This window comes from Motacilla alba, chromosome 1, assembly GCF_015832195.1.
Source record: "Motacilla alba alba isolate MOTALB_02 chromosome 1, Motacilla_alba_V1.0_pri, whole genome shotgun sequence".
NCBI classification, from domain to species: domain Eukaryota; kingdom Metazoa; phylum Chordata; class Aves; order Passeriformes; family Motacillidae; genus Motacilla; species Motacilla alba.
The window spans coordinates 51,689,591-51,716,957 of NC_052016.1; the positions used below are offsets into that span (position 1 = coordinate 51,689,591).

Sequence of the window (27,367 nt, forward strand, 5' to 3'; positions counted from 1 at the left end):
CTGCCCTAGCTGATCTTGCTTTGAGCAGGTGCTTGCACTAGATTGTCTCTGAAGTCTCTTCTTGACTTCAGCTACTCCGAGTTTCTTGGAAAGCTGATACAGAAAATGTCAAAATAATGCTACTATTAAAAAAGGTTACTTAAAAATAGTTCACATTACTTGACTTGGAAAGTTAGAAATGTGAAGCCATGTAGGCCTCAACATGCCCACCTTGATCAATTTTTATTGTCATATATCCTGAATATATGACAATTTCCCCTTTCTCAGGCTAAAATCTAACGCATTGAATAAAGCATTTTAACTTTTGTTTGGATTTGAATGATCAGCAAAATAGCCTAGAATAGCTCTTCTGGGTAAGATGGAGAATTATGTGAATGGTTTTATGAATGGGATTTCTTTGCTGTGCTAGTTAACGCTGGGAGACTTCATGGACAGACAGTATGTGCATTTCACCACATGTTTATTGGGTTTGGGGAAGGTAGGGACCCTTCAAATAACTAAAGTAGGTTCCTGGATGAGAATGAGCTTGGTTGTAAAAGATACTTTCTCTGAAAGGTAACCTGTGAAACATTTCTGGAAATTGCACTGCCTCTTGCCATCACTAAACATGTTTGCCAACCTTTCCCTGATTTTTTAATATTTTTAGGCCGTGAACTCTTTGGAATGGAGCTTGCTACTTTTTTTATTGAAGCACTGCAACATGTTGGTTTTCTGAGGCTGGTTGGTTTGTTTTTGTTTTTGATCTGTGTATATCATTAGCTTGTGAATTCTGTAGTTGTATCAAGTCTCTTCAAAACTATACAAAATCAAAAGCTCAAATTGAGATGCAGGAAAACACAGTTGGAAGGATAATAGGCAACTCTTTCATGCCATTTTTTTCTTATTTATATATATCTACATATACATATATATGTCAAATTAAATGAGTGCCACCAAAGGCCACATGGTGAGAAATCCAGAAATGCCAAAGCCTGAGAGCCTGAGAAATACATGATTGCAGAGATTCTGGATTAGTGTTAATAACTTTTTTTTTTTTATTTCCATGAGCTAGTGTGGGCATTAATGACACTTGAAGGTATACTGGTAAACCTGAGTGGTAGGGTAAAATGAGAAGATGATTGTGAAAGCTTAGAGAAACCAAGAGTTTTAAGCTTTCTGTTGAACTGGGATGTAAAATGAGTCAAGTTGAAATATTTTAAACACCTGAGATTCATCTCACCTAGCTTTAGATGTCCTCTGTGAGTAGTCTGCCTGAACTTTGTCTTATAGCTGATATAAGTGGAATAAGCACTTCTACAATGCCTCCTGGCACAGATACCTTAAAACCCCTTTGGGATGGATGGATGAATGGTGGTTTCTTTGTGCTGCAGAGGTAGGCTATGTGATGTGACCCATCTTGGAGGCCTGCAGTAGGGACACTTAGTCAGAGGAATGCCATTCTTACTTTCCTGAACAAGGAGATTTAAATCAAAAGTGCCTGAGGAGCTCAGTTCGAGCTTTGTGAATAAAATGTCTAAGGCAATGTCCAAGGGAATGCTTTTAAAAACTATTTTTGTCGTTTAGGTATTCCAGGTTTTTGTAGTGCATAAAGCATTACTTGAAGCAGTGTGGAATGTCAGTGTAAGCTTCATCCTGGCACTGTACAAGCCAGAGGCACTGGTGTCACATTCACCTCGAGCTGCCACGAAAAGTTGCAGCTACACCAATTTATGTCAGAAGTGACAGAGCAGCTGGCTTGGGGAGGTTGAGAGTAGGAGTAATCCAGCATCATCTTGCTTGGAATGAAAACACCAACAAACCTCTGTTTCTGCCTTTGGCTTTTTAAGATCTCTTAAAAAGCAGAGAAGGATCATTCTGAATTGAGCCAAGGAATGACAAAATTTCAAAATAGCCCAAGAATAAAATCAAACATGAGCTGTCTGTCAATACTGCAGATACAAACTTAAATTTGTTTTGAAAATTTTAATTGCCATGTAATTAGCCTTTGAGGCCGTTTTTGTTGCAGTTTTTAATTTATGGATAGCAGAGAAGTGTCATTCTTGCAGGCAAACTGTAAATACATTCAATTTTTGAAAAATGTGAAGTATGGACAAGTGGTTTATCACAGAAGTGTCCCTCCTTAATAAGGTTTAACTATAAATGTTCAGACATAACTATGCAAATGTGCCCAAGTAGTCTTACATGTCAATGTGAATAAAACAATAAAATGCATGCAAATGAAATCCTGACCTTGGATCCTTATCTGAAATGCTGGATTTCTCAGAGGCATGGGTGTTACATTGTCTAGCTTGTCTGTTGCAAGCTGCCAAGTTCTTGACATTTGTAGTGTAAGAAATAAATTCCCAACCTGAATGGATGAGATAGCAGTGGAACAGCACAGCTATGCACAGAGTTCAGATAGGATGGTAGTCTACCATCATGTGTTGAGGGCATGAGGGCTGAGTTGTTGTGTCCTCTAAGCTTGTTGATTTACTTCAAGGAGCCTTTACTTTTTTTGAAAATAGATATTTCTGGATTACTAATTGCTTCAACAAACTTAATGGTTCATTTAGTAAGACATGGCTTCCCTGCTATTGCTTAGAAATACAGTTTGAATCAGATTGGGGCCTCTTTGAAATCTTTGCAGTTCTTCTCATGGACTGATGCTGCCTTTTGGCATTTCTTGTAATTTTAATATTTAATATGTCAGTTCAGCCAGTTCTGGAAAACAGTTTAAAAAAAGAATATTTTTTTCTTGCTAGTTTGAATGTTATTGAGTGAATGTTATTTGAATGTTATGAAGTGATGTCTGTCCAATAAATTCTTCATCACACCCAGAGGGATGTGCAGGGTATTACAGCCTGAGATTCCAGCCACACCCTGTTACTTTTGAATTACTGTCAAAACAGCACATCAATTGAATTGTGTGCATTTTAAAACTTACAACAGTGATCCAGGAAATAGATCATTAAATCAAAATTTAGAGGTAGTAAATTCCTAGAGCATGGTAGTTTTTCCTTATGTATTTCCAGTACTTGTACAGTAATCTCTGCTGCTTTTGGAGACCTATAGCTGCTATTGTAGTAAAACTGTAACATGTTAATGATGCCCAACCACAACATTTTCCATAGAAATTGGAAATCCACTGCATATAATATTTTTGCAGTGTTCAGTTATTTTAAAAAAGCCTTGAAAGTGATATCAAACAGCAGATATGGCAGAGGACAACAGCAACTGTAAAATAGCAGGCAAAAAGTTCAGACTGACTAAACTTGTTCTCCCTCAGCTCCAGTGTGTGTGTGCAGGCTGAGGAAGTCTCAGGATAACTGAATAAAATCCAACTGAGATGACAGAGTTTCAGACAGAGGTTGAAGTCAACACACTGAAATCAAATTAAAAAATCAAAGCAAATGGCTTGATTTCTCTTTTTGTAAAGTAGAACAGGTCTTCTGTGCATTTGTTTGGTGTTCCATTCTTAGTTATTGTGAGGCTTGAAAAGCATGCAAAAGGTGTGTTCTTTCTGCCCTTTATAGTTTGTTAATTTCTAGACCATCTGTACGAAATATATGCTAATAAGGTAAGTGGATGGCTTTATCAGTTATCCAACAGACCTAATGAGATTTCAACCCTGTAGCAAGTAGTGACTCATGTAGATAGTCAGATCTGCAAATCTCAGATTCATAGGAAGGATACTTCTTTTTTAATCTACTTTTTTTTCATCTGTCACTGCAGAGAAAAAAGAAGCTTTCATTGATTTTTGTCACTTGCTAGACAGCAGATTAATGAGATCTGTCAAATCTGAAGCCTTTTCCTAAACATTCTAATTACCTTTGTAAAATGATTAATAATTCAATGTGAGCAAAGAAATGTTTGATGTAAGTATTCCACATCTCCATCTTGGTAGCAGCTGAATGAATTGAGCTCACACTTTCCACAGCTAAAATTAATTGAAAGACATAATCAGGAAGGAAACTTCACCCAAAACCACCTCATCATTAGGAAAAACAAGCAAATAAAAATTTACTTCTATAGTGAATTAATGTGTAGCTTGCAAAGTGTATCTCTTAGCTCTGCATACCTTGCAATCAATAGTTTTTATTTCTACTTACTCAGGAGAAAATAATGAGTTTATAATATTGCTTAATTTACTGTCTTATCTTTCATTTTACCTTTTGAAGTGCTTTTTCTCTTACAAGCATTTAAAGAATCCCCGTAAGACATCAATGCTCCTGACTGTTGGGTGTTTGCTCCTCTATCTAAGGTTAACAAGAAACAGATTTTTTAATTTTAAGTTCCACATGAATTATTAATACAGTAGTTTTCTCCAATAGGTGCCTGTACATAACAGAACAAGGGTGTGATTATAGGATGCTTGAATGCAACTCTGTGAGCTTAACTTGCTGTTGTTATTAGTGTTTGATGGTTTAAGCCTCATGGTAGGAGTTCTGGCATGTGTTAGAAATTAGGTTATGAACAACGGAAATCCAAGGGTCTTTTCTGATACTTGAAATATTCCAGTATTTATGCTGCTGCTGCTAGGTAGAACTAGACTATGTAAAAGAAGCATGAGAAGAAGAAGAATCTTTCCTTTTGGGAAGGACGTCAGGCAAATGCAGTACAAGATTAAGTTATTCTCTTATGCGGTGCTTCCAGTTTTTTTGGAGAAAGTCTGTGATTAATTGATACTTCAACCTTGGACTGGTCTTAGTAGGTGTTGTATAGTGAATTTGTCTTGGTCAGCTGAGTTGCATTCATTGTGCATGTGATTAGCTGATGGTAAATGTAAGGTAATATGAATCACCTTAGACCACAGTGAAAGGCAGCTATATTAAGTTGAATAACTTCCTGCTTATGGCTAAGATTAAGTCAGGACACCTCAGATTGATGGCAACAAAGTCTGTTTGAAGTTCCACATAATTTATTATATCTATCCGATATTAGACATCGGAATAGCATAACAACATTCAGAAAAGCTAGGAGAAAAAAAATCAAATTGAATCAGTGATGTTTCCTTCTGACTAATCTGTTTTCTTTCTAGGAAAATATAACATGACATACTGTTGGGAAATTCAGTCAGTTCAGCCAATGTGAATGTAATGAAATATTTGAGTACTTGAAGTTGCATCACTTCTGTAGTAGCGATAAATTTTGTCTGATGAGTACTTCAAAATTTCAGTCTGAAATCAATGTGAGACTACCTAATAGTGAAATTCTATTTTGTGTTTAGAGCAACAGTATAATGTTTTTTTCTTTTGTTGGTAATTGAATGGTGTCTTTTTTGTTGAATACTTTCATTTTTCTTTCAGTGTTTTGTATCCTACTTGCGTTCAGTTTACTTAATGAAGAACAAGGAAGTATTCGATGTTTTCAAATTGCCTCTAGCAGAATATGCTCTGTAAGTATGGTCAACTTAAAATATGAAAGCTGTATAGTGAGATGTTTTGCAGTCTTTAAATAGCTGTTTTGGTTGTGTTAACACACAGAATTGGACTTCTAGTCTTCTAGTGTTTTTAGTTTCATATTTGTCGTAATACGACACGAAAAGATGACACGGATATTGCTGCTTTCTAGGTGAATAAAAAAGAGGGACCTTTATTTTCTGACTCTAACATTTATAGTTTTCTAAAAGTAACAGTGGATTGGAGGGTGACAGTGCCACCTCTCCAATAACACTGAACAGACTAAGAGTCCATTAATTCTCTCCTCTTTCATAAAGGAATGCAAAACATAAATTGTTTACAGAACTGTGTGTGAGAAAATTCGTTATAAGAATGCAAACATCAGAAGGCTTAACAAAGTCTTAGAAAATCAGGGTGACACATATTCATGTTGAGCTTTTGCATATTTTCAAGAGCATTCTAAATCAAAATTATGTGTAAAAGCAATATATGCTGTACAGAGAAATAACTTAAGGTGGAAGGTACATTTGCTATATACACTAGAAGACATAACTTCTTAAGTAAAAGGATAGAGAATAATGCTTTGGTGTTTTTTCCCTCCCCAGATTTGCCCTTCAGCCTCATAGATAAATACTAGCCTGTAAAGTGTATTATTTAAAAAGAAATTGGATGTATTTAAAGACAATGTATTGCAGTCTCTTTTTGAGTACGGTTTGGACATTTCTCCTTGGCCATCAATTACTTTTCAGAAGATTCAGTGCCTTTGGTAAAGATGAAGCATCTGCACTAGACTGAATAGCATCTATTTTGCTATGTCTATTTTTGTACACGTATGTGAATCATTCCATATTTTGTAGGGGAGGGAAATTAATTTTGACAGGTTGACTGTACCGATGACAGCCCCTTGAAATTGTTTTAAGATGTGAAGTTTTTGAAATCTCATGGGGACACAGGGTAGTTGTAAGGGAGCAGCAAGGTGTTCAAAGGTTCATAGTAAATTAATTTGATACGTGTGGAATTTCATACAGAGAAGGCTAATTTGCCAGCACATGGCATAATGAACTAAAATGTGACAAATTACTAGACTCTGGAACACCTGGTCTTTCTGTGCTGTGCTGCCATTAACATGATTATGCTTTTGAAGATATGTAAGCCTATTAGAAAAGATGCTTTTTAACTTTATGGATTGAGACATTTTGAAAAAGGAGAACTAGCATAAGCTCAAAAATTTTTGCTACATGCAGTGCCTAACCCTTCTCTTGTGTGGTATGTCAGCATCTTTAAAATCTGTTGTAGGTCTTAGTGTGCTATGAATGTAAGGAATAGTGGCAGAAAATTAGGGCTAAAAGGGATAACCACACAATTCAGCCAGTGTTAGAAACAGACTGGCAGATGGTGGTAGTGCTGAATTTTCAGAATCCCAATGCCTCTTTCTGGATTTCAGCATGGTTTGCCATCTAGTATCTGTAGACGGAGTAGTCTACAGTTCTGTTCTTCTCAGGTCTGTGTGCCCGGATTTGGACCTTCCTCAAAATAATTCCGAGTCTCAGCTTTGGAAAGCTACTAATGTCATTCCTGTAATAAAATGCAAGAAACCAGTCAGTTGTTTGGAGAGAGTAGGAGAGTTTTAGTCAAGGCTGTGAAATATGTGGCAGTATAATCAAAAAGCCAGAAGATAATAAATCTGGGAGATAATTTGGAGATTCTGTTCTAGTTTGTTGGCACTCTTCTTCCCCACTCTCCAGACTGCTGTTCTAACTAAAATACTCCCTGCAGTTCAGTGCACAGCCACTGATACATGGATCAGTCATCTTCATTTATATGAAAGTCCCTCAAAGTCTGGTATGTTTGAATTTTGCAGCCAGAGCCGACCTTGGTTTCTGTTCTGCACACAAACTTACAGCGAAACCTGAAATGAGAATCCTTTCTTCCCTTCTGTGTGCATTTTCTGAAAGTACTTCAGCCTTTCAGTGGAGATTTACTGCTAGCTTGATAGATGTTGCTCCACTAAAAATCCTGCAGAGAAAACAGGCTGCTTAATGCCCCTGTCAGGTTTGCATTGCAGGCTGTTACCCACATTCCCCATAGCTCTCCTGCTTTGCATGTCTGTGCACTGAGATTCTCTTAAGCTCTGTTGATGGAGTCTGCAGAAAAGCAAGTATTTTTCATTTTTATATGTTATATAAGATCATATATATATAAGATATATAAAACAAAATAAATAAAAAATGTATGCATACACACACACACACATCTATTCTAGCGATTGATCACCTTTAAGCTGTGGTGCATTACTATTCTCTCCAGTATTCTCTCATTATAAATTGCCATCAAGAATAATTTGCTGGAGGAAGACTTGTGTAGGCCTTGTGTTAACATAGGCGGCCTTTAAGTCTGATGAAGGAGAAGCTCAATGCTTGCATTAAAAAGAGAAATTTGTCTTTTGATTGCAGAGGACAGCTTTGAAAGCATAAGAAAATGTAAACAAACAACAGGGTGAAAAGGAATAATTACATAGTCTTTTCTCCTGGAGAGGAGGCAGTGTTTTGAAATATTTTCTTTCTCAGGCACTTTATGTTGCTAGCTGCTAACACATACATATATCTATACACTGTTCTCCAGGGGCACATCTTAACAGCTGAGTGTGCTGGATGGACAGGTTAGTCACAGTTCTAAGGGGCTGCCAGGGAAGGTAATTTCCTTTGTGACTGTAGTCATGTCTTTCAGGAGAGGTGCAGCATATTTTCCCGTTTCTCCCTGTATTGGTACATAGAGAATAAATAAAAAAAGTTGAAGCTAAATTATTGGGAAAATGTCAGATACACACTCCTTAGTATCAAGATAGTTCTGCAAGTATTGCTTGCAGATCAGTAGTGAAAAACAGTAGGTAGCTGTAGGTGCTGTCAGGACTGAAGTGGGTGATAGCAGAATACATGATCCATCTGTCCACATCTATCTGTCCTTTCACTAAAGGAAAAGGATCATTTCATTAATCAGGGAAAGCACCCACTGCACTCTCATCACCACCTCTGGCCTGACCCTTACTTCATGGTTAGGGCAGAAGGTTTTATTTGTTACCTTGCTCAGGGCCGTCTGTCTCGTCCTCGGGCAGTGCCCATTGCAGTCTTTGCATGGCTTGTCATCCCTTTGTTGGTTCTTGGCCCTCCTTCTGGCTCTCCTTGTACTTATTTTTATACATGCTAATCTCCTAACTAAAAAGATAGCTCCTAACTACTTTTCCCCTGTTGTTTCCAGTCTTCATGCACCTGTAACCAGACTTACTATTTCTCATGCTGTTACTTGGTTAATGTCAGCCTTGTATGCTATTGCTCATACAGACCCCAGCATTCCCTCGAGCCATTTGCAAGAGTTTGGGCCTTCCTCACTGAGCTCCCCCTCAGGCACCTGGGATCCAGCTGTCCCTTCCTGAGCTTCTGTAACTACTTCTGTAAACTTTTGCCTACAGCTTTCTGAAGAAGCTGCAGTCTCCTCTTTCAAAGCCCAGGGTCATTATTCTCTTAGTCATCATCCTCATTTCTTCTAGGATCTTGAGCTATCTTTCCTCATTCTGCAGCCAAGCTGGCTATTGACCTTCACTCACCTTGGAAGTGAATGTACTTGCATATGCATGAGTAGCAGTTCCAGTAGAGTGCCTATCAGAGTTGGCTAAGCCAGCTAACTTGGATAAAGGGTTTTTAATGCACTCTGAAAAACCTTGTTGCTTGTGCTCTGCTGTGTTGCCCTCTGAGCAGGTGACATGGTGACTCAGGTACCAAGGAGCTCCACCAGGGTTTGGAACTGCAATGTGGAGGTTCCTTTTCCTTTTGTAAAGAAGTCTACATCTTGGTCTTTTGAATTGTTGGATTGCAACCATGACATCTTCTTTGTTCTCCTTCTCTTTGGTCCTGACCCATGAAGTCTTGAATAGCTTGGCTCTCCTTATTATTAATTGAGTACCAGGCATTTAAACTCCTTAATGGAGAGGAATAAAGCTAGCTGGTAAAGTAAATAGGACAGCAAACACAATTTCTCTGTTCATTTTGGTTATTAATCAGACCATCTGGAAAGCCTTTTGGTTCAGATTTGTGTCTTTTCAGTTGATGTGATTTCTTCTGTTTTCAAATGGTTGCTCATCCTCTCTTCTGATAACATTTTAAATGTGGATGTAGCATATATTGCTAGGCAAGTAATACATATTTCTTCTCTTGAAATAGCTTCTGGGGATATTTAACCTTTTCCAACCTATTTTAGGTCTTTGTCTGAACCTCTTCTACACTGAAAGTAATCTCTGTGCTGTGTTTTTATATGTTCATATCATTCTCAACTAGTTCACTAATGGAATATGTCTATATTTAGTAAATGTACTAAGTTAATATCAGACTGAATCAGTAACTTGTGTAAAATTGTTCTGAAGCAGTTCTTTACAGCTGGCTCATGTTTTAAAAAGGACTAGTAATCTTCTAGGAGTAAATTAGGAGCATTTGTCAAACTTGAAATTGTGAGATTTTACTAGTTTACAATTGTTTTTTGCAAAGATAGATTTTGCTTCGAGTGTCTAAGATTTGGTCTTTTTAAAGAGTTGAGAGATGTCAAGTTTTTCTCTCATCCCAGTAGAGGCAAAGTAAAGTTACCATGTGAATATAAACACACTCCAGGTCTTTGTATAAGCACAGTCAACAAACCTTAGAAAGGCAGTATTTAAGTGTGTTACAACGTTCATTTAAATTCATTTAAAAAAAAAAGTTAATTGACACTTGATCTTCATTATTCACTGGAAACAAAAGTGGTATTCTCCTTAAAGCCACACAGTGTTACTTCTTTGCAGTTTTACTCTTTTAATTTATTTCCTGAAAGTCCTTGTGAACTTGCTACTACATTAACAAAGGTAGTAGAGCATTATAGGTCATTTGTGTAGTTACTTCTGTGCATTCCCTAATCGGTATTAGGGAATGCTGATGTCTGGCCACCTTGGCTTCCGTTTAGGAGTAGCGAAACACTCCCTTGGTTTCAGTATTGCCTTTAGAAACTGATTTCAAATGTCTTTCTTGAAGAGCTTGCTCTTAAGTCATTACATTTCACACCAAAGTACGAAACAGGATTGTTTGGTTTGTCAGCTGAATTGTTGTTGCCATTTAAAAGCTGCCATAATCTGAAGACTACACTGTGGTGTTAATGTGTTTTTAGTGTTGTCTGTTAGGATTTATGAAATCTCACTAAATAACTTACTTGCTTTTTGACTGTCTTCATCAGAAAACCCTGCACATGTCTTATTCCAGATAAGTGTGTGAAATGGTAGCACTGAAGTAAAAAAATAGCTGCCACTTCAGTCATAGTAGGATTGTGGTCTGAGTGGCATCTAATGAATTATTGAGAACTAATAATGCCCTTTGTAGTTTATGAAAAGAAAGGCTGGTTCATATATTGAGTTGTTTCAGTATGACTGAACTATAGATTTGGTGCATAATTAGGAAATAGTTTCTAAAGAAATTGTCAAATCTTAAAATATGGGGAAGCTTTTAGCAGCAGTAGAATGTCCAGACTGTTTGTCCCATATTCTTCTCCATTTGGAATATACTATGAAAAAGAGGCAGTAATGAGCCAAAACACTGACATTTCTTTAAAAAGTTATGTAATTAAAAGTATTGGGGGATTATTTAATATACTTTTTCTAAGCTTTTTTATTACTACTGTCTTACCAAATAAATTTGACCTTGTCTCTTCCTTCTGCCTCAGGTCTGTATTCTTTTGCAAGTAATTTGAATTCTGATAGCACTAGTCTTTTTTTGGTAGGCTTGCTAGGCAGTGTAGAAAAAATTGCCAAGACTAACTGACAATTAGTTTTATTCAATTATTAATGTAAGACATCAATGCAGTACAGCAGTCTGGCAAGTGGAATTTCATACTTGAATGAAAAAAAAATCTGTGATGTGAAGTCTTGTCCACATCATGGGCTGCTCTTTCTGTTTTGTAACTTTTGCTGAACAGAGAATAATTTTTCACCTTGTCAGACTTTTGTATGTATGTGTATTCCTGATCTTTGATGCTAGCTCTGGAGGTGTAGAAGAAAAGCTCTGATAAAATCAGAGTTTTCAACCCTGTGTACCTTGTGCCTGTCTGCTTGAGAAAGAGAAGTGAGGATTGATTGTCTAGCTGCCATACAGTATTGCTGCTTGCATTGCTTTGTCAACACTTGACAGCAATATTTTATGTAGAATAATATGAAATCTGGGAAAGCAAAAAAGTGTGTTTGTCTTCCAAAAGATTTGATTTTTGCAACTCCAATCTCCTTGCTGAAGAGATTGAATGCAGCAATCTCTTGATGTGTATTTTACTGTGCCTGGTGTTAAGGCCCAATTCCAGGTTTGAATGGCTTCCAGCTGCTGCAGTGAAGCATTGCATCTGCTGTTTGGTTATTTCCATTACAGTTAGTCAATAGGCCAAACTTTAACACATCATTTCATTGCAAAGGTAATTAGTGTTTGCTGTCAAACAGTAAAACGAGTTTAAGATCGCTAGTTGCTCCAATTTCAGTTCCCAAAGGTGTTATCCTCTGCACTGTCAGTAAGCGTGCAAAATACATTGGATAAAAACCTCCTTTGGTCTTTTAAAATAAAATTCTGTTTGCTTTGTTATTGCTGTTAATTACATGTAGAACAGTGCTGAATTATCAGATACACTAAAGCAAAATTTTTACATTAAAAATAACCTTTATTTGTTGGAAGATTTGTTCTTTATCCTAACATTGTGGACTGCTGTTTGGGTTTGTGTCTACTTTTAACCTGTGGCTGGTACCAAAAGTGCCCTGTTTAACCACAAATGTGATTACAATTGGGTTTTTTTTTTTTTTTGTTTAAGCAGGGCACTCCTTTTGACTAGCCTTTCCCACTGGCTACCATTAAAAGTTCAAGGCTCTCCAGAGCCTACAGTGCACTCTTGCTGCTCTGCAGTATCTTTTGGGTGCTTCATCAACTGTTTATAATGACATTTCTGCTGGGTAGTATGGGTTAGATATTTCTTCTGTGCTGTAACTTGGGTTCCTTTCAGAGGCTGTGTAGTGAAAAGAAGAACTTATGCTATCTACTTGAACAGCATTGAGAGGAGAGGCGGTGTATAGCTGTGCATGTTTTGAATTGAAAGAGGCTGCTCTTTTACAGGTGTGGGTGCCTGTGTATTTTTGTAGCCACTGTATTTGGTTAAATCCTTTATTCCTTTAAGTGTATGTACAAGCACAAGGTACTACTTTCAGTTCTGTATCAAGGGTTCTCTATGTCTTCCTTGCACCAGTAGCAGTGTCCCCGTTACATTTTTTAGTCACCTAATGAGATGGCTCTGAAATCAGAGTTGCTTTTTTTTTTTTTTTTTTTTTTTCTTTTTCAATTTGGATTTGACACGGCCAGGTGTAATAACAGTGGATAGTTGCAAAGTCAGATGGGCTGTTGGAGTCAGGGTATCTGTTTCCAGTCAGTGCTCTCCACTGTTTTTGGTAGACAGGATTTTTGATTTTTCTGCAATTTTTGCCCCTTCATGTAATGCTTATTAGTATAACTTTGAATTGTCATGAATAACTGGGTAAAATAATAGCTTTGCTGGCACTGTTAGTTACGTATGCCATGCAGGTAAAGCCTTGCTGTAGAGAGGTGGAAGCAGGTGAAATTGCCTTTAAGGGAGAGATGTCTCTCCCCTAGCTTTTTCTGCAGTTAGCCATTCATCCATACCATGTTTGTTCTGCTGATCTCAGTCACTGTGAGGTCAGGGGGATAATGTTCTGGGTGTACTTCCAGTAGTGAAGGACACTTGACAGATCAGTGTTATCTCAGTCCTTGACATGAAATCCATGTATTTGCAATACCAAATTACATTGGTGTTTCTTCCACCATGTTTTACTGTGAATCATAGATAGTTAATTTGCTCTTATCTGCAACTTACCACCTTCTTTGTTTGCTTTCTTTCCTGGGAGGCTTGTAATTGTTATTGAGAGTTCTCAGTTATTTCATCTTGCTTCGTCTTCCAGTGTTCACTTGTATTTTAGACTTTTCTAAATGTGTTGATCAAAATGTATCAATATGAATGATAATTCGAATTGAATCACTTGAGCCGTCAATGAGAGCTTCTAATTTAGTGAAATTTTGTGTATTGGCCTTTTAAATTTATTTGGTTAATTCCATGTTTTAGGTCACTTGGTCTTGCAATGGCACCTCGTGTGAGATTCCTTCAAAGAGTTCGGAAGCAGCTGTGTGCAAATGAGGCAGCCAATGGGGCAGACCCATTGGAGGAGACAGAGCAAAATGAGAATGCCCTCGCCTTAGTAAATGAGGAAACAGTGGAGAAATGTGGAACTAATTTCAGTAGAAAAACATCAGTTAGCAAAACAAAGGAAAAGCAGAGAATAAAAGAAGCTGAGGAATGTTCTGTTTCTAGTGGAAATGCTGAGGAGAGTGGTGAGTCTGAGGATGAATCGAAAGGGGTGTCTGAGGAGGAGGAAAAAGAAGCTCATGTACCTAACAGGGGACCAAACTCAGACTCCATGCAGTTCTTTGAAGATGGTGACGATGATGATGATGACGAGGATGATACTGAAGGTCTTGATTTGCTGACAGTGAAACAACGCGACGTTTTTGGTGTGGAAGCTAAAGATAATCCAGCACCGGTAAGTGTGCTTTATAGTAAGGCTCGTGAATCTTAATCATTTTTTATTGGACTTGCTCCAAGGAAGGAGGAGAGGAAAAGAGGAAATTCTGCTCTTAGCAGAAAACTCATTTGAAGTTGGACGTGTTGTGCATATGTATCAGAGGTCATAAATACTCCCAAAAGATCAGTGGTGTGACTGAGCTTTTATCCTTTTATGCTGTTAGCATAACTTCACTTGCATAATGAATATCCTTGTACTTGCTTTAATTTATGAATGATGTGACTCAAAAACCTGGGAAATTTTGACAGTTTTAATTCTTATCCCTTCCTAATCTGTTTGTACCTCTCTAAATAGCTGTCACTTTCAGTCATAATTTTGATGCTGAACCATGGTTTATAGTACTGGGAATTGAATTGCAATACACAATGAGACGCTTCCCAACAGACATCATAGCAGAATGATCTTTACAAGAATGTAACCTTCAGACAATGACTTTTACTTTCAACAGGACCATTCCTATTAGAATTGAGCCAGTATCAAAGAGAGAGAGGAAGTGCACATGTTTCTTGTGAGGCATGGCTATAGTGGTTTATGGAAAGTATTCATGTAAAGCTTTAATTTCCTTGGTGCATAGCTTTATAATTTCAATTTCTTTGTCCTTGATATTCCAAGAAATATTTATTTCTTGAAATCTTTAAATACAGTGTTACCGGAAGGGGAGTTTTGGGATTTAAAAATTTTTTTTGTGATTTCTGTAAGGCACATTTGGTATGTGCATATTGGGATTTTTTTTTTTTTTGGTGTATCCTTTGCTATCTAGCAACTGTTTTTCTGTAGTAAAAAGATACAAGCAAAATAACCATCTGGTTTGGCAAGGTTTTCTTCTGAACTTAGATGCATTCAAGGGCAGCCTCCTGTTAAGCAAAGTATTTATTTTTCCAACTGGTATTTTAAATCTTTCTTTTTCTGGGCTATTACTTAATAACACAGGGCACTTACCATGACCTTGAAGCTAATCATCCTACTAGCTGCATTAATAAGCAGCATCTTTCCTTTGGTATGTAGTGAAATATGAAGTAGTTTTATCAGTTGTCATTGTCAAAGATGAGCACTTGCACAGTGATCTGACTGCTGCCTGCCCTCTCTACTGTGAGGAGCTCTGAGGCTGACACAGGTTGCAGTCTCATCTGAGAACTGTGGAAACATAGTTAACTTTCTGTTCCTGTTATTCTCAGCCTGAGTGGTTCTTCTCAGGCATGGCCCCTGCCTGGCAGTAGCTTACATTTATTAATAAATTTCATTTTTGTGTAGAAAAGAACTTTGTGCTTTAAAAGCAAAGTGGAGTAAAACATCTGTGCTTTATTTAAAGAATAATCATCTCACGGCTTTCTTATTGCTTCTACAATTTTTCATGCTGAAATACACAAACAATTTAATGCTGTTTTTAATATGTTGCAAGGTTTTGTTCAGGAAATGGTAAAAGGTGAAAGTTTGAGGTAAAAAAATGAACAGAAGAAATTTTATGAAAACTATAAGTGATTTAGAAAGTAATTTGTAACCACACTAGCTAACCCTTTAAGAGTTTTCCAGCATTAAACATTTATAGGTTAGTTTATGTTCAGGTAACTCATTCTGTGATACAACATGGAATAACTGTTGTTAGGGTTAATAGTTCATGTTTGGTGTGCAAGTGCAGAAGACCTTGTACCACCTAAAAGCTCTGGTATATGGAGGCATAATAAGGAAATACTAAGTTTCTCTTCTAAACAGATGAGAATAAAACAAATGGAAAGTTTCAAGATCTGTGTCATTAAAAACTTAAATTATATTTAAATAAACTCCTGCAGAAATGCATATAGTAGTGAAATACGTGGTTTTTAGAAAGTCAAAGTGCAGAGCATGCTCTGCTTAACTTGATAAATGCATGCAGTAGTGTGGGATTTTATTACCATATGATACTGTGAATATTATTGATAAATTGCGGAATGCTTTAAATGTAAGGATTCTGTTTTTAGTAAGAATAAGAGAATAATAGTGACAGGTTTCTGTCACTAACCATATTAACTTTTAAGGTTTTGTTATAGAAATGCAACATAGTAGAAATTACATTAAAAGACTTGGGCATTGTTCATTTTTTATTTGACATAACTCAGCACCTCATTTTCTGAATATTAAGACAAAATTGATAATGTGCAACAGTTTTTTTATATTTTGTTTCCATTTCTTTATTTCTTGGGTAGAAGTTCTGAAGTGGTTATTATTGCATTAAGACAGATCAGTTAATATTTAAAGCATTAGTATTCTGGGGTGTGAGAAGCACTGAGCAGTGTGAATGCAGTTTTCTGGTGCTGTGTGTTGCAGTGTCCTTCTAGGAAGGACTCAGGAACCAGTTTGCTGCATTAATTAGTAGCAGGAAAGGCTGCAGAGAGTCTAGGAGTATGAGCATAGAGTGTATACTCAGCTGCATTAGTTAGGAGGATTTTTTAGAAAATCTGTTCTGTGTGCTAAATAAGATAGGAGTCCTTTGCAAACACTGGCATGTGGCTATCTAATCTGGGGTTTAGGAATATGCCCACAAAGATTGAATTCAGTTTGCATTTATGCTTTTAATGTGTATAATTGTGCGATTTCACTCTTCCTGCTTTAGGCTTCTTGTCCTAAAAGCAGTTCCAAAGCAGTCCTGCTGTGATTATTGAGCTCCAGGACATTTTTTTGTAAATGGAAACATTAGGTTTATTTGAATGGCTGTTCTTAGAGACACCATTGCTTCTTCATCCTTGTCTCTACCCTAGTCCCTCCAATGGAAGAAGGAGCAAGGGGAAGTATTAGGCTGGCTCTGAGGTAGAGCCCTGACCCTTAGTTACAAGTGGGGTTGGCTCATCCATCTTTGTACCAAGGGTGGTGGAGCTGGTCAAAAAGAGCAGGGGTTATTTAAACTGATGATGGACTCAAAGGGGATTTGTGGGATTTTTGTAGAACAGTTTGCTTTTGATGAATGGTACCCAGCCTAACTGTAGAAGAGGTTATGGTGTGAAGTGTGACACATCCAGTGTTAATCCTTCTAACAGTGTGACTTGTGGCTCAGTTTCACTCTTTCCCTTTCTTGGTGTGTGTCCCTTGGCTGCATGTGTACTTTGTCATTTCGTGATAACACATATGAAAGAAAAATCTGTTTTCTGCATTGCTGTATAAAAGGAGAAACCTTGGATAAGTTGAAAGACCTTGACAGATATTGCAATTTTGTTGTGAGCTTCGTAGCTCATTTTTTTAAGAGATAGTCACTGGCTGTTCTATTTATGAATTTTACTTTGATATGTCAGGATTTTTAGCTGGTGGTCTAACTCATGGGACTTATTTAGATAAGTACAGTGTTCTTATGCATAAAAAGAAGGTCAGCTATATGCATAGAGCCATTAGCAGATAGGCAGTATTTAGCTGTTGTGTTAACATTATGGAAATTATTCTTTTAAAGCGCATTTAACAGTATTAGCAATATTGATGTTGCAAAGACTGTAAGTACTCCCTGGTTACAAACTTTGTTTCTAATGCTAATTTTATGAAATTGCTTTTTGCATTTGGCAATTCAAAGGCTATATTTGTTCAACTTCTATCATTATTTATTTTGAGAACTAAGATTAAACCTATAATATTTTTATTGGTTTTGTTTATACTTTAATTTTAGTCAACTTGTCAAACATATTGCATACTGTCAGACTTCTCTTCTGCTCTTGAATTTTCTGTTTTAGTGTGGAAAATACTACATAACTGAGTTCTTAGAATTGCTCTGGCTTCCTCCCTGCTTCCTCATCCCTTGTTTTATGGACTCCTAAAACTTCTCAGGTGTATTCAACAGTCGCTGCTTGGAACACTGTAACAAGCAAAAGCATACAGGGGGCTGCCTTGAACAGTACTTGCAGATTCCTTGGAGTTAGTCTGGCTCTTGAAGAGCATGCTGTTTGAATATTGTGGCTATGGAAGGAAATTATTTTATGTGCTGGGATTCTGTCTGAGCTATCTGGCTTGCCCTGCAACCCATTATTATTACATACAGTGAAATTTTCTTATCTTCTCAAACACATGAAAAAACACTGTAAACTGGCATATCATGATCTGGATATGTACATATTGATAAAAGCAGGAAAGAATGAGACAAAGGTAAATCTCCCTAACTACATTGATGGGTGAGTCTGTACCAAGAAACAGAGAGTGTTAGCTCCTTGTAATGTGGACTTTGTATATGACATAAATCAAGGAAATATCATATAAAATTCACCAAAATGAGGACATAGTCCCCTGGAATTTTCTTCTGTGATGGAGAAGAAAGCCTGTTACACTCCACAGAAGTTGAAATTAATTTTCAGAGATGTTGATTTATCTAGATTGCTTCTCTTTGTCTTTTCTCTCTGAATGGGATTTCTTTCCTCCAGTTGCATGTTATGAGAGAGCTTTTCACCACTCATATGTTTATATACTGCTTTTTTTGGCATGAAACATCTTCTCTTTCTTCTCACTACCTCTTACTAGCTATTATTCTTATGCTTTCATATTAATATATTTTAAGCAGTTGACTTTGTCTCCTTGAAGCTTTTCAGGGGACAGCAAGGTAAAAAATACCCAAAGGATGGAAGAAGCAAGGAAACAAGCTGGCTGGCTGGGCTGGCGGTGGCATTTCCCTTAGGGGTAGCCTGCTTTACTCCTGCTGTAGTGATGTGTTGTGTCCAAGAGAAGAAAGCTGCTCGGAGCAGGCTGCTGGCTCTGAAGAGAGCATTATTCCTTGGAGACATGTTGCAAAGCGAGCAGTCTGGCAGAGAAAATAGAGAAGTTACTTATTTGTAAGTTAAATAGAAGTCAATACTGTGATGCATTACATACCATAAAGTCTCCTTCCTAAAGAATGTAAGTGCTTTAGATTCTCAGCCCAGTAACAGAATGCTTATGTATTTCTAGTTGAATTACAGCAAGTAATACTTTATATGAAGAACAAAATATTTGCATATAAGTGAATTAGGCTTACATTTAGATATTAGCCAAAGTGATTCCAATGTTAGAAAAAGTTATCACCCATGAGAGATGAAGCCTGCTGATGGTACCTCAAGCCTCTTTATGCACAGCAGTCATCACAGAACACATTCTGTGAAATGCATAGAAAATTTTAAAGGAATCACATTTTCTTTCAAAGCAACTTCAGTGACTTCAATGCAACTAAGACTTGCTTTTTTAAGTATGTTTATGATGTCCAGTTTTATGTTCTGTGTAGTTTTTAAAAGTCCTGTTAGTCAGGACTCCTTCTGTGAGCTACGAAAAGGACAGAGCAAACCCATTTGCTTGTCTTCTTGGACAGCTTTTACTTTTTGGATTTGCAGAAAAGTTCATTCTCCTGGCTTTACTATTTTTTGTGTAGAGTCTTGCTTGCTAGATTAAACTGTGCAACACAGGCTTTTCAGGCAGTCCCTTGTAAACACCCATTAGCTACATAAGCTCCAGCTGTGTAGATCAGTCATTGGTTTAGACTTTGTTGATTGCTTTCTCAGGTTAGCTGCTTTAGCTCTCTTCTCTTGGCTCCACATGAATCTTCAAATTTCTCTCTAAAGATTTCTATTTCAATTGCATTTTTACCAGCTTACTAAGAACTTCTGTAGTTTATGAAAAAAATCTCTGTAAGTTTTTAGGTTTCTCCTACCTATAAGAGAGCACTCCAGGTATTTGTGCTAATCCCTGTGATGCTTAGGTTAATTAAAAAAATCTACAATTAGAAGTCTTGGGGTTACTGGTAAACTGTGTATTTGAAATAAATGGCTGCCATATATCCCTTAAACAATATCTGTTCAAGACTGTCATCCTAAATACTTTAATAATGTTGAAAACCTGGTTAAAAATATGGAGTTTTAATGAATATTTATGAATTTTATTTTATGTAACTGCCCCTGTCACAGATACTAGCTTCCTGTATCATAGCTTAGGGAGTACATAATTTTAGTGTGGAAAATACTACATTACTACAAAGATGTGCTGGGCTTTGCTTCTGTGGAAACTTTAACATGTTGGGGTGCTTTTGAACCACTGTGAATAATGGTACCTTTTATGCCCACAATCCATCCTCTTGGCATTTGTTACTCTTGTAAATAGGAATAAGGTGTAGAAAGATAGTAGATGAGTAGGAAACCTGCTTTGAATATTTATATTAAAGATATTTGAAAGGAGCCTGATTTGAGCCAGGAAAGGCTTTCCCAGGTCTGGTGGAACTTGTTCACAAGTCAGTGGCTTTTCCAGCTGGCTGAAATGTACTGCTTGCCATCTAGATCAAGAGATGTTAACAAATTAGTAGCCACTGTAGCACAGTTCTGAACTAGGCAGTGCCACCTCTTTGTTTCAGCTTCTGAAGCCATGAGTTAAACCCCTTAATTCCATATGTCACCTGAAGCAGCCTCACAAGTTGCCTTGACTCTGTGAGACCTGCTGAAGTACCACATCATTTACTGCCCTGAGGAGAGGAGGCTGTTTGGCAGCATGTTTGTGGCCGACTTCACAGAAGTACTTTGAAACTTGTGTGTAACAATCTGAATTTTAAACCTGGTCTGGAAGGTATACTAAGCAAGTTCCCAGATGGTACAAAACTGGAAGGAGCCGCTGACTCCCTCTGCGACAGGGAGGCCATGTAGAGAGAACTCAACAAATGAGAGGGCTGGGCAGTAGTGTTCCACAAGGGGAAGTGCTGGGTTCTGCACCTGGGATGGGGCAACCCTGGATGTATGGGCAGACTGGGAAATGAGATGCTGCAGAAAGGGAGCTGAGGGTCCAGGTCTGTGGCAAGTTGAACATGAGCCAGCAGTGCCCTGGCAGCCAGGAGGGCTAAGCCTGTCATGGGAGCATCAGGCACAGCATGGCCAACTGGGCAAGGGAGGGGATTGTCCTGCTCTGCACTGGGGCGGCCTCACCTCCAGTGCTGGGGGCAGCTCTGGGTGCCACAACATAAAAAAAGATACTAAACTAGAGAGAGTGGCCAAAGGAGGGCAACGAAGGTGATGGGCCTTGAGGAGAAGTCATATGAGGAGCAGTTGAAATCACTTGGTGTGTTCAGCCTGGAGGAGACTGAGGGGAGACCCCATTGCATCTGCAGCTTCCTTGTGAGGGGAAGAGGAGGGGCAGGCACTGATCTCTTGTCTGTGGTGAGCAGTGAATGGCCTGAATCTGTCTCCGGAGAGGTTTAGTTTGGTTATTGGGGAAAGGTTCTCCACCCAGAGGGTGTTTGGGCACTGGAACAGGCTCCCCACGGCATGGTCACAGCATCAGCCTGACGGAGTTCCAGAAGCATTTGGACAGCACTCTCACGCGCAAAGTGTGACTCTTGGCCCCTGTGCAGGGCCAAGAATTGGATTCTGATCCTTGAGGGTTCCTTCCAACTCAGGAAATTCTGTGATTCTGTAATCTTTTCAGGTTATTGATGATTCACACTGTAGAGAGTGCTCTGAACAGGCTGAACTAATATTTGCATGCTCAGGTTTCAGCATCTGGTGCAAATTCAGGCTGAAATGAGGTGTGTGCTTTATCTCTCAATTGAACAGACCTGAAATGAATGAGAGAGATGCATGGTATTGTATGTCAAGAAATATTAGAGTATGATTTGTATGACTTGAAATAGTTCACTAAAATCTTACTAATTACTAATTTAATACTTCTAGTAGATTACTCAAGCCTGCACTAACACCCTCAGTTTTATTTGTTCTTTATCTCTGATTAATAGCCTTGTTTAATATATTGCAGCAGTTTCGTAGATAAGGGTGAATGAGCAAAATACTCTGCATTAAATCTGCCTAGTTTTGACTAGTATTCTCTAAATCCGTAGGATTTGTAAACTATTAAAATGTCACAGTTTCCTTTAAAATCATTAGTCCCTGAATGGTTGCTGAGCAATGGCATTGGAAATATTTATAACTATGACATAACTTTGTATAAGTGTTCTAGAAGTTGAATGCTAAAATTGTGAAATACTACCAGAAATTATACAACACTAATTTTTAAAGGAGCTTCCTGAAATAGTAATAATGTAGACCAGCTATCCAGTTTGTATCTGGAGTCTTCTGACTATCTGTCAGCAAAGTTAAAATTTTGAGAATTATTTTTTATTGTAGAGTTGTTTCTCTGATACAGACATCTGCTACTGTAAGCATTGCTTAAAAAACTACCCATGCACATTTTAAACAATATTTTGAGGCACATTTCTAAATTTGTGTCTGAGCTGTGTAATTTTCAGATGGAATCGTTTGATAATTTGAAAATAAAATTTGTGGGTGATGATTCATCAGCTATTAACCAAAGTGAGTCCTGGGGTAATTCATTACACTATCACTGACATTCTGCAGATTGTAATTTAATGGCTATTTTAAAAAGGAAAAATGTGCATGCTGTTTTGGAATAGCAACCTGCTGACTGACCAGGAGCTAGGAATTCTGCTTAGTTACATGGAGCAGATATTCCATGTTTCCATGAGGCTGTGGTTTGTCCCAGCTGTGAGGAGTTGAACTGTTGGCATCCCAACTGGGATGGAGTCTCTCACTTTTTGCAGCCTGGTCTCTCTGCTCCCCATCTTGGATAAAGCAGCAGCTGCATCCTCTGGGGATAAAATTCTCTCAAAGGAACATTACTTTGAATGAATGAAAGGAAATGAAACCAATTAAGACTGCAGCCTCTAGCTTTATTTCGGTAAAAAGCAAATTAAGTATAAATGACTTTGGGCTAGCCTGGTGGGGAAGTCTTAGAGGTCTTCTCATTCTTCATTACCACACTCTTCCTGTGGTAGTTTTCCATGTATTTCAGTGCAGGGTGGTTTCTCTCCTTTGCCTGAGCTACATGTGTGTTTATTCATCTTGCTAGAAATCTCCATTTAGCTGATGCTCAGTGTATCAAGATAAACTGCTTTGCCTGCTCCTTATGGCCCATATGTTCTGTATGGACCTCTGTGAAGTAACGGGGTTGTGCTTGCAAAGAGAGATGGCTGGCAAACATGCCTCAAGAAAATGGGGTGCATTAGTAAATCTCTCAGAAAAGCATAGATGGGTGACCTTGAGTGGGAAAACAAAATGACACGTGTAGCTTTTTGAGGAGCTAAATGGGAGTATAATTTCCCTCAGATTTGTCCCTTGTGTGATCAAGACCACAAAGCATTTTTTAAAACTCTCTTTCATGGTATTTTTCTGTGGTAATATTGTCTGTGCTTTTTGCAGAGAGGCTGTGCATGTGGCCAGGCTGGCCACTGGAGAAAAAAGCCAATGTCAAGCCATGAAACGAGTAGTATTGTGTTTTTTGAAATTAGTTTTACCTGCTAGCAGAGTAGAAGAGGAATGTGTTTGACGTTCTTGTGCAATGCAGATCTTGCTGTGAGTTCTCAGGGAAGGCAACACAAAACAATTCCCATTTAAAAGAGCAGCTGGTACTGGCATAGTTCATTTTAAACTGAAGTTGCTGAAAGCGCCTTTCTTGTTTCCATAATCTCCACATTGAGCAAAATTAAAGTTAGTTGATATTTTTTTTTTGTTGACTCTTACCTGAATCAGAGTGGGAGAGTTACGAAACACCAGCTGTGTGGTAGCAGCTTTGCAACAGAAACCACATCTTGCAGAGCATGAAATGACAGTATGTGTTTCTTTCTCCACAGGTCTGTATGCTTATACCTATAATGCATATACCTCTTACTTTGGGGAAAGATCACTGTTCCTCTGCTGTAAATACATACAATTCTAGTCTGAGTTTGGTGTCTGTTCTTGTGGGTAGATAATCTTGCATTTGGTTACTTCAGATTGCACTAATGCAAAGCATTAGGGGTCCTTTTGGGGAGGCAACAAATCCCAGTGTTATTCCCAAGTTTGGTGGTTTGTTTTTTTGGGGGGGGGGAGGGGTAGGTTTTTTTTTTTAATGGAAGGGAAGAGAAGAACAAGCTGATAATACTAAAATGTGTACTGACAGCTGCATCTGAGGCTTGTTTGCATTGAGATGCACTGAATACCAAAATGTACTTCAGCCATAGCTATTTACATGCTTGTAAAGCAAAAAGCATGTATTCTGCTGGATTCTGTTCTATTCCAACCACAGGAACTCACTGATGTGGGCTTGTAGAAATGGGTAATTCATCAGTTTGCATATTTTGAGACTAACCTGCTGACCTAGAATCACATCATTTCTGCTGAAGAACTCGGTGTGAACTGTTGCTGTCATTTCCTGTGATGTCTGCTTCGTGTGAGATTGAGCATGGGAAGAGAGCAACTTCCAAGGAGTTCCATGAAAGTTTACATGTCCTGGCTCACAGATGAGTACTGTATTTGCAAGACAAGTCTTCACTGTGTTTTTTCATGTCCTGTTTCTTGAAATTTCCACTTCAGATTCAAATTTGAGACTTGCTTGGCACAGAGATGGGAAACATAATTGCAGACTAAAGTTAAAATCTTGTGTGTATTTTAATCAGTGGATTGAAAAGAAATACTCATCTCCAGCTTTGGAACACATTCTGAGTGGGAGTTTCTAGCACATGTAGCTCTTACATCAGTTGAGAAACAGTGTTTGAAGATGGAGGCACATTGTGAAGGAAAGCTTTGTAAGTAGCTGTCAGAGAAGCTATTGGGACCAATGTCAAGAGGGGATTGAAGGGAGAAAGGAGAATAAGGTGAGAAACCTGAGCTGAAAGGAAGTGGTTTTGTACGGGAGTGTGACAAATCCCTGAGGCATCTATAGAACCTGACCCTTGGGGAGCCCACAGGATACTGTCTGCAAGTTCCTCTTTCTCCTCATGTTTCATAAAAACTTATACCACCTCTTTTGCAGTCATATTTGAATATATGTTAGTGTTGCTCACTACCACAGTAGAACAGTTTTGACTGTTCTACTAATATGTGGTTTATTTTTCTACAGCTTTTTAGTGCTAAAGTAGTTGCATTTTATATAGATGTAAAGGGAAGTGGTTATCTGGTCTGACTTCCCTGGATATTATGACCATGTTCTGTTACTCAATCACTCCTGTATTGAATGCAAAAATTGAATTTTGCATAAATGTACCTTTCAAAAGGCATCCTTTTTAGTTCTGAAGAGATGAAAAGATGTAAAATCTGCCACAACTAGTTACTTTTTCCAGTGGTTTAACTCATATGTTCATGTTGTATTGAAGAGGTGGGTATGGCATTGAAGGATAAAGACAACAAGGGACATAATAAGAGGACAGAAGTGGAGAATAAAGATATTCTAGCAAATACTCCTTTGGCCTACAAGAGAGACTTTATTTTAGCACAGAGAAGAATGTGAGAAGAAAATGTGATAATGTTATGGAGGAGGTGAATGACATGATATAAATTGAAAATGCAGTGTGCAAATGCAAATGAAGGCAGCTTCAAGTTTATGGACAATTTGTTGCTGAATGTTAGCAAAAGTATTTTGGATGGCCTCCCATAGTTCCTTAGGTGTGAAAAGGGCAGTGTGGGAGTTGAAGATCTATGTTTTGACTGAGTGAACTTGAGTCAAATATCTGCTCCTTGCTGGTTCAAGTATTATAATTATCTTAACAAGGAAAGCCTTAAAAGAAAGCGAAAAATTTTATGTACCACATCTGCAGGTAATTTTTCTCTCTTTGGTTGTAAGATCAGGATGTACTGTAAGCCAAGGAAATGTTATGTTTTCATTAACCAGTTTTGTTCCTGTGGCTCTAGTTTCACAATCCCTTTTTTAATATGGGAAATTTAAAACATAAATTACTTTGACTTCTCTACATTTTCAAGAAGTATTCTTTTTAGTGCAGATTAATTTTTCAGTGGGTCATTGAAGATAATCAATCTTGAAATTTCTCTATTACTGCTAATCTTCTTTTGCACTTGGAAAAATAACATTCATATTTTATTATTCCTGTGAACACTTTTGAAGCATTTACAACCAACAATACCCTTCTAAAATATTTAACAATGTAATGCAGAATAGCTGCTAGTGATTAAAACCAAGATGGTTATAATGGAATATTTACTGGGTAAATCAAAAAGAGACTAACTGGTAAATAGTGGTATGAGAAACATTAAATTCTTCTAGTGGAAAAATATCAGAGAATTGGAATGAAAATTTAGCTTGAGTCTTTTATCAAGCGTGAACATCTCATTGAAATGTAAATGGTGGCATGTTGTTTTCATTTTTTTCTTTAGTTAGTGAAATAACACTTAAAAGGTATTTCAAATTATGCTGTTGTTACATGCTCAACTTAGTGTAGCATGAGTGCTGTGGTCTCTGAAATGGATAGAGCTGTCATGGCATCCGCACTGTGCTGGTGTTGGGATGGGAAGTAATGGATGTAGTTGAAAACTGATTGCAACTTGTCCTGCTCCCGTGGGTCTTCAGCTTGATAAATTCCTTGCCTATGTGTCAGTTCAGGCATCTCTGATTTCCTTTGCCTTGCATTATATTCTCTGGTGTTGGAACTTCTGGACTGTAATATCTAGAGCCAGGCAGTTCCTCGGTTATTTTCTTGAAGAAAGCATGGGAAGTACATTGGAAGATATTTTATTTTATGTTAAGATTTTCAGCCTGTTTGGAGCTTAGGAGGGGATCTAGAAAAGGTCACACTTCCTTGCTCGTGTGAGATGCTGGCTACCAAGCTGATGCAGCAAGTGGTGGGAGGCAGGAGGGGAATGGGCTGCCAGAGCTGTGCTGTCCTGGCTGCAGGCTCCTGCTGCAGTGAGAGGCTCTGGGCAGGGCTGGGGCTTTGCCCAGTGACTTGGGGCTTGGGCTCTAAGAGCTGAAACTGGTGCTTGCCCTGTGGCACTAAAGGGGTCGAACTACCTGACAGGAGACATCTCTGCTTCCCCATCTCTCATCTCTGTCTGCTGCTTTAGCTTTTTTTCAGGAATAAAATGCTGCAGCATCCCTTCTCTCCTGAAGAGGTGACTTTGTTACCTAATTCCTGGTGGGTTATATGGTAACTCTGAAGGTAGGCACCCTGTGAGATAAAGGGGCATTAATGGCAAGGAGTTAAGCATTTAAAGTGGAGGAATAGTACTTGTACTGCTGCTTCCTTTCTCTCAAGTCTGAAGGTAATAAGGAAGCTAGGTGAAATTAAAAAAATTAGCAAATCCAATTTTTTCTGTACGTATAACTGTGTCTAGAGATTTTACAACTGAAGAATCATTAGCTCTTCTTTTCAGTTATCATCTGAGCAATGCAGTTCTTCTAAAAGACATATTCTCAACTAAATTTGTTCTCATTTTTGCAGCAGGAAAGCTCAAATCTACATTAAGGTATTTTTAGCAAGATTAAATATAAATTCATATGGATGTTCAGTGCATATTTGGGAGGTTAATGCTTGTATTAACTATTCTAACTTTTAAAACTGAGTTATTGA

General features: G+C 37.9%; 1 protein-coding gene across 1 annotated transcript in view; it reads left to right on the plus strand.

The window, feature by feature from the left end:
* The window catches only part of DDX10 (DEAD-box helicase 10), a 154,715-nt gene that overhangs the window by 33,394 nt on the left and 93,954 nt on the right, over positions 1–27,367 (plus strand). Inside the window, exons 12-13 of the mRNA XM_038163386.1 lie at positions 5,286–5,374; positions 13,551–14,025. Coding sequence (XP_038019314.1) covers positions 5,286–5,374; positions 13,551–14,025 — 564 coding nt within the window. The remainder of the gene's footprint in view (positions 1–5,285; positions 5,375–13,550; positions 14,026–27,367) is intronic.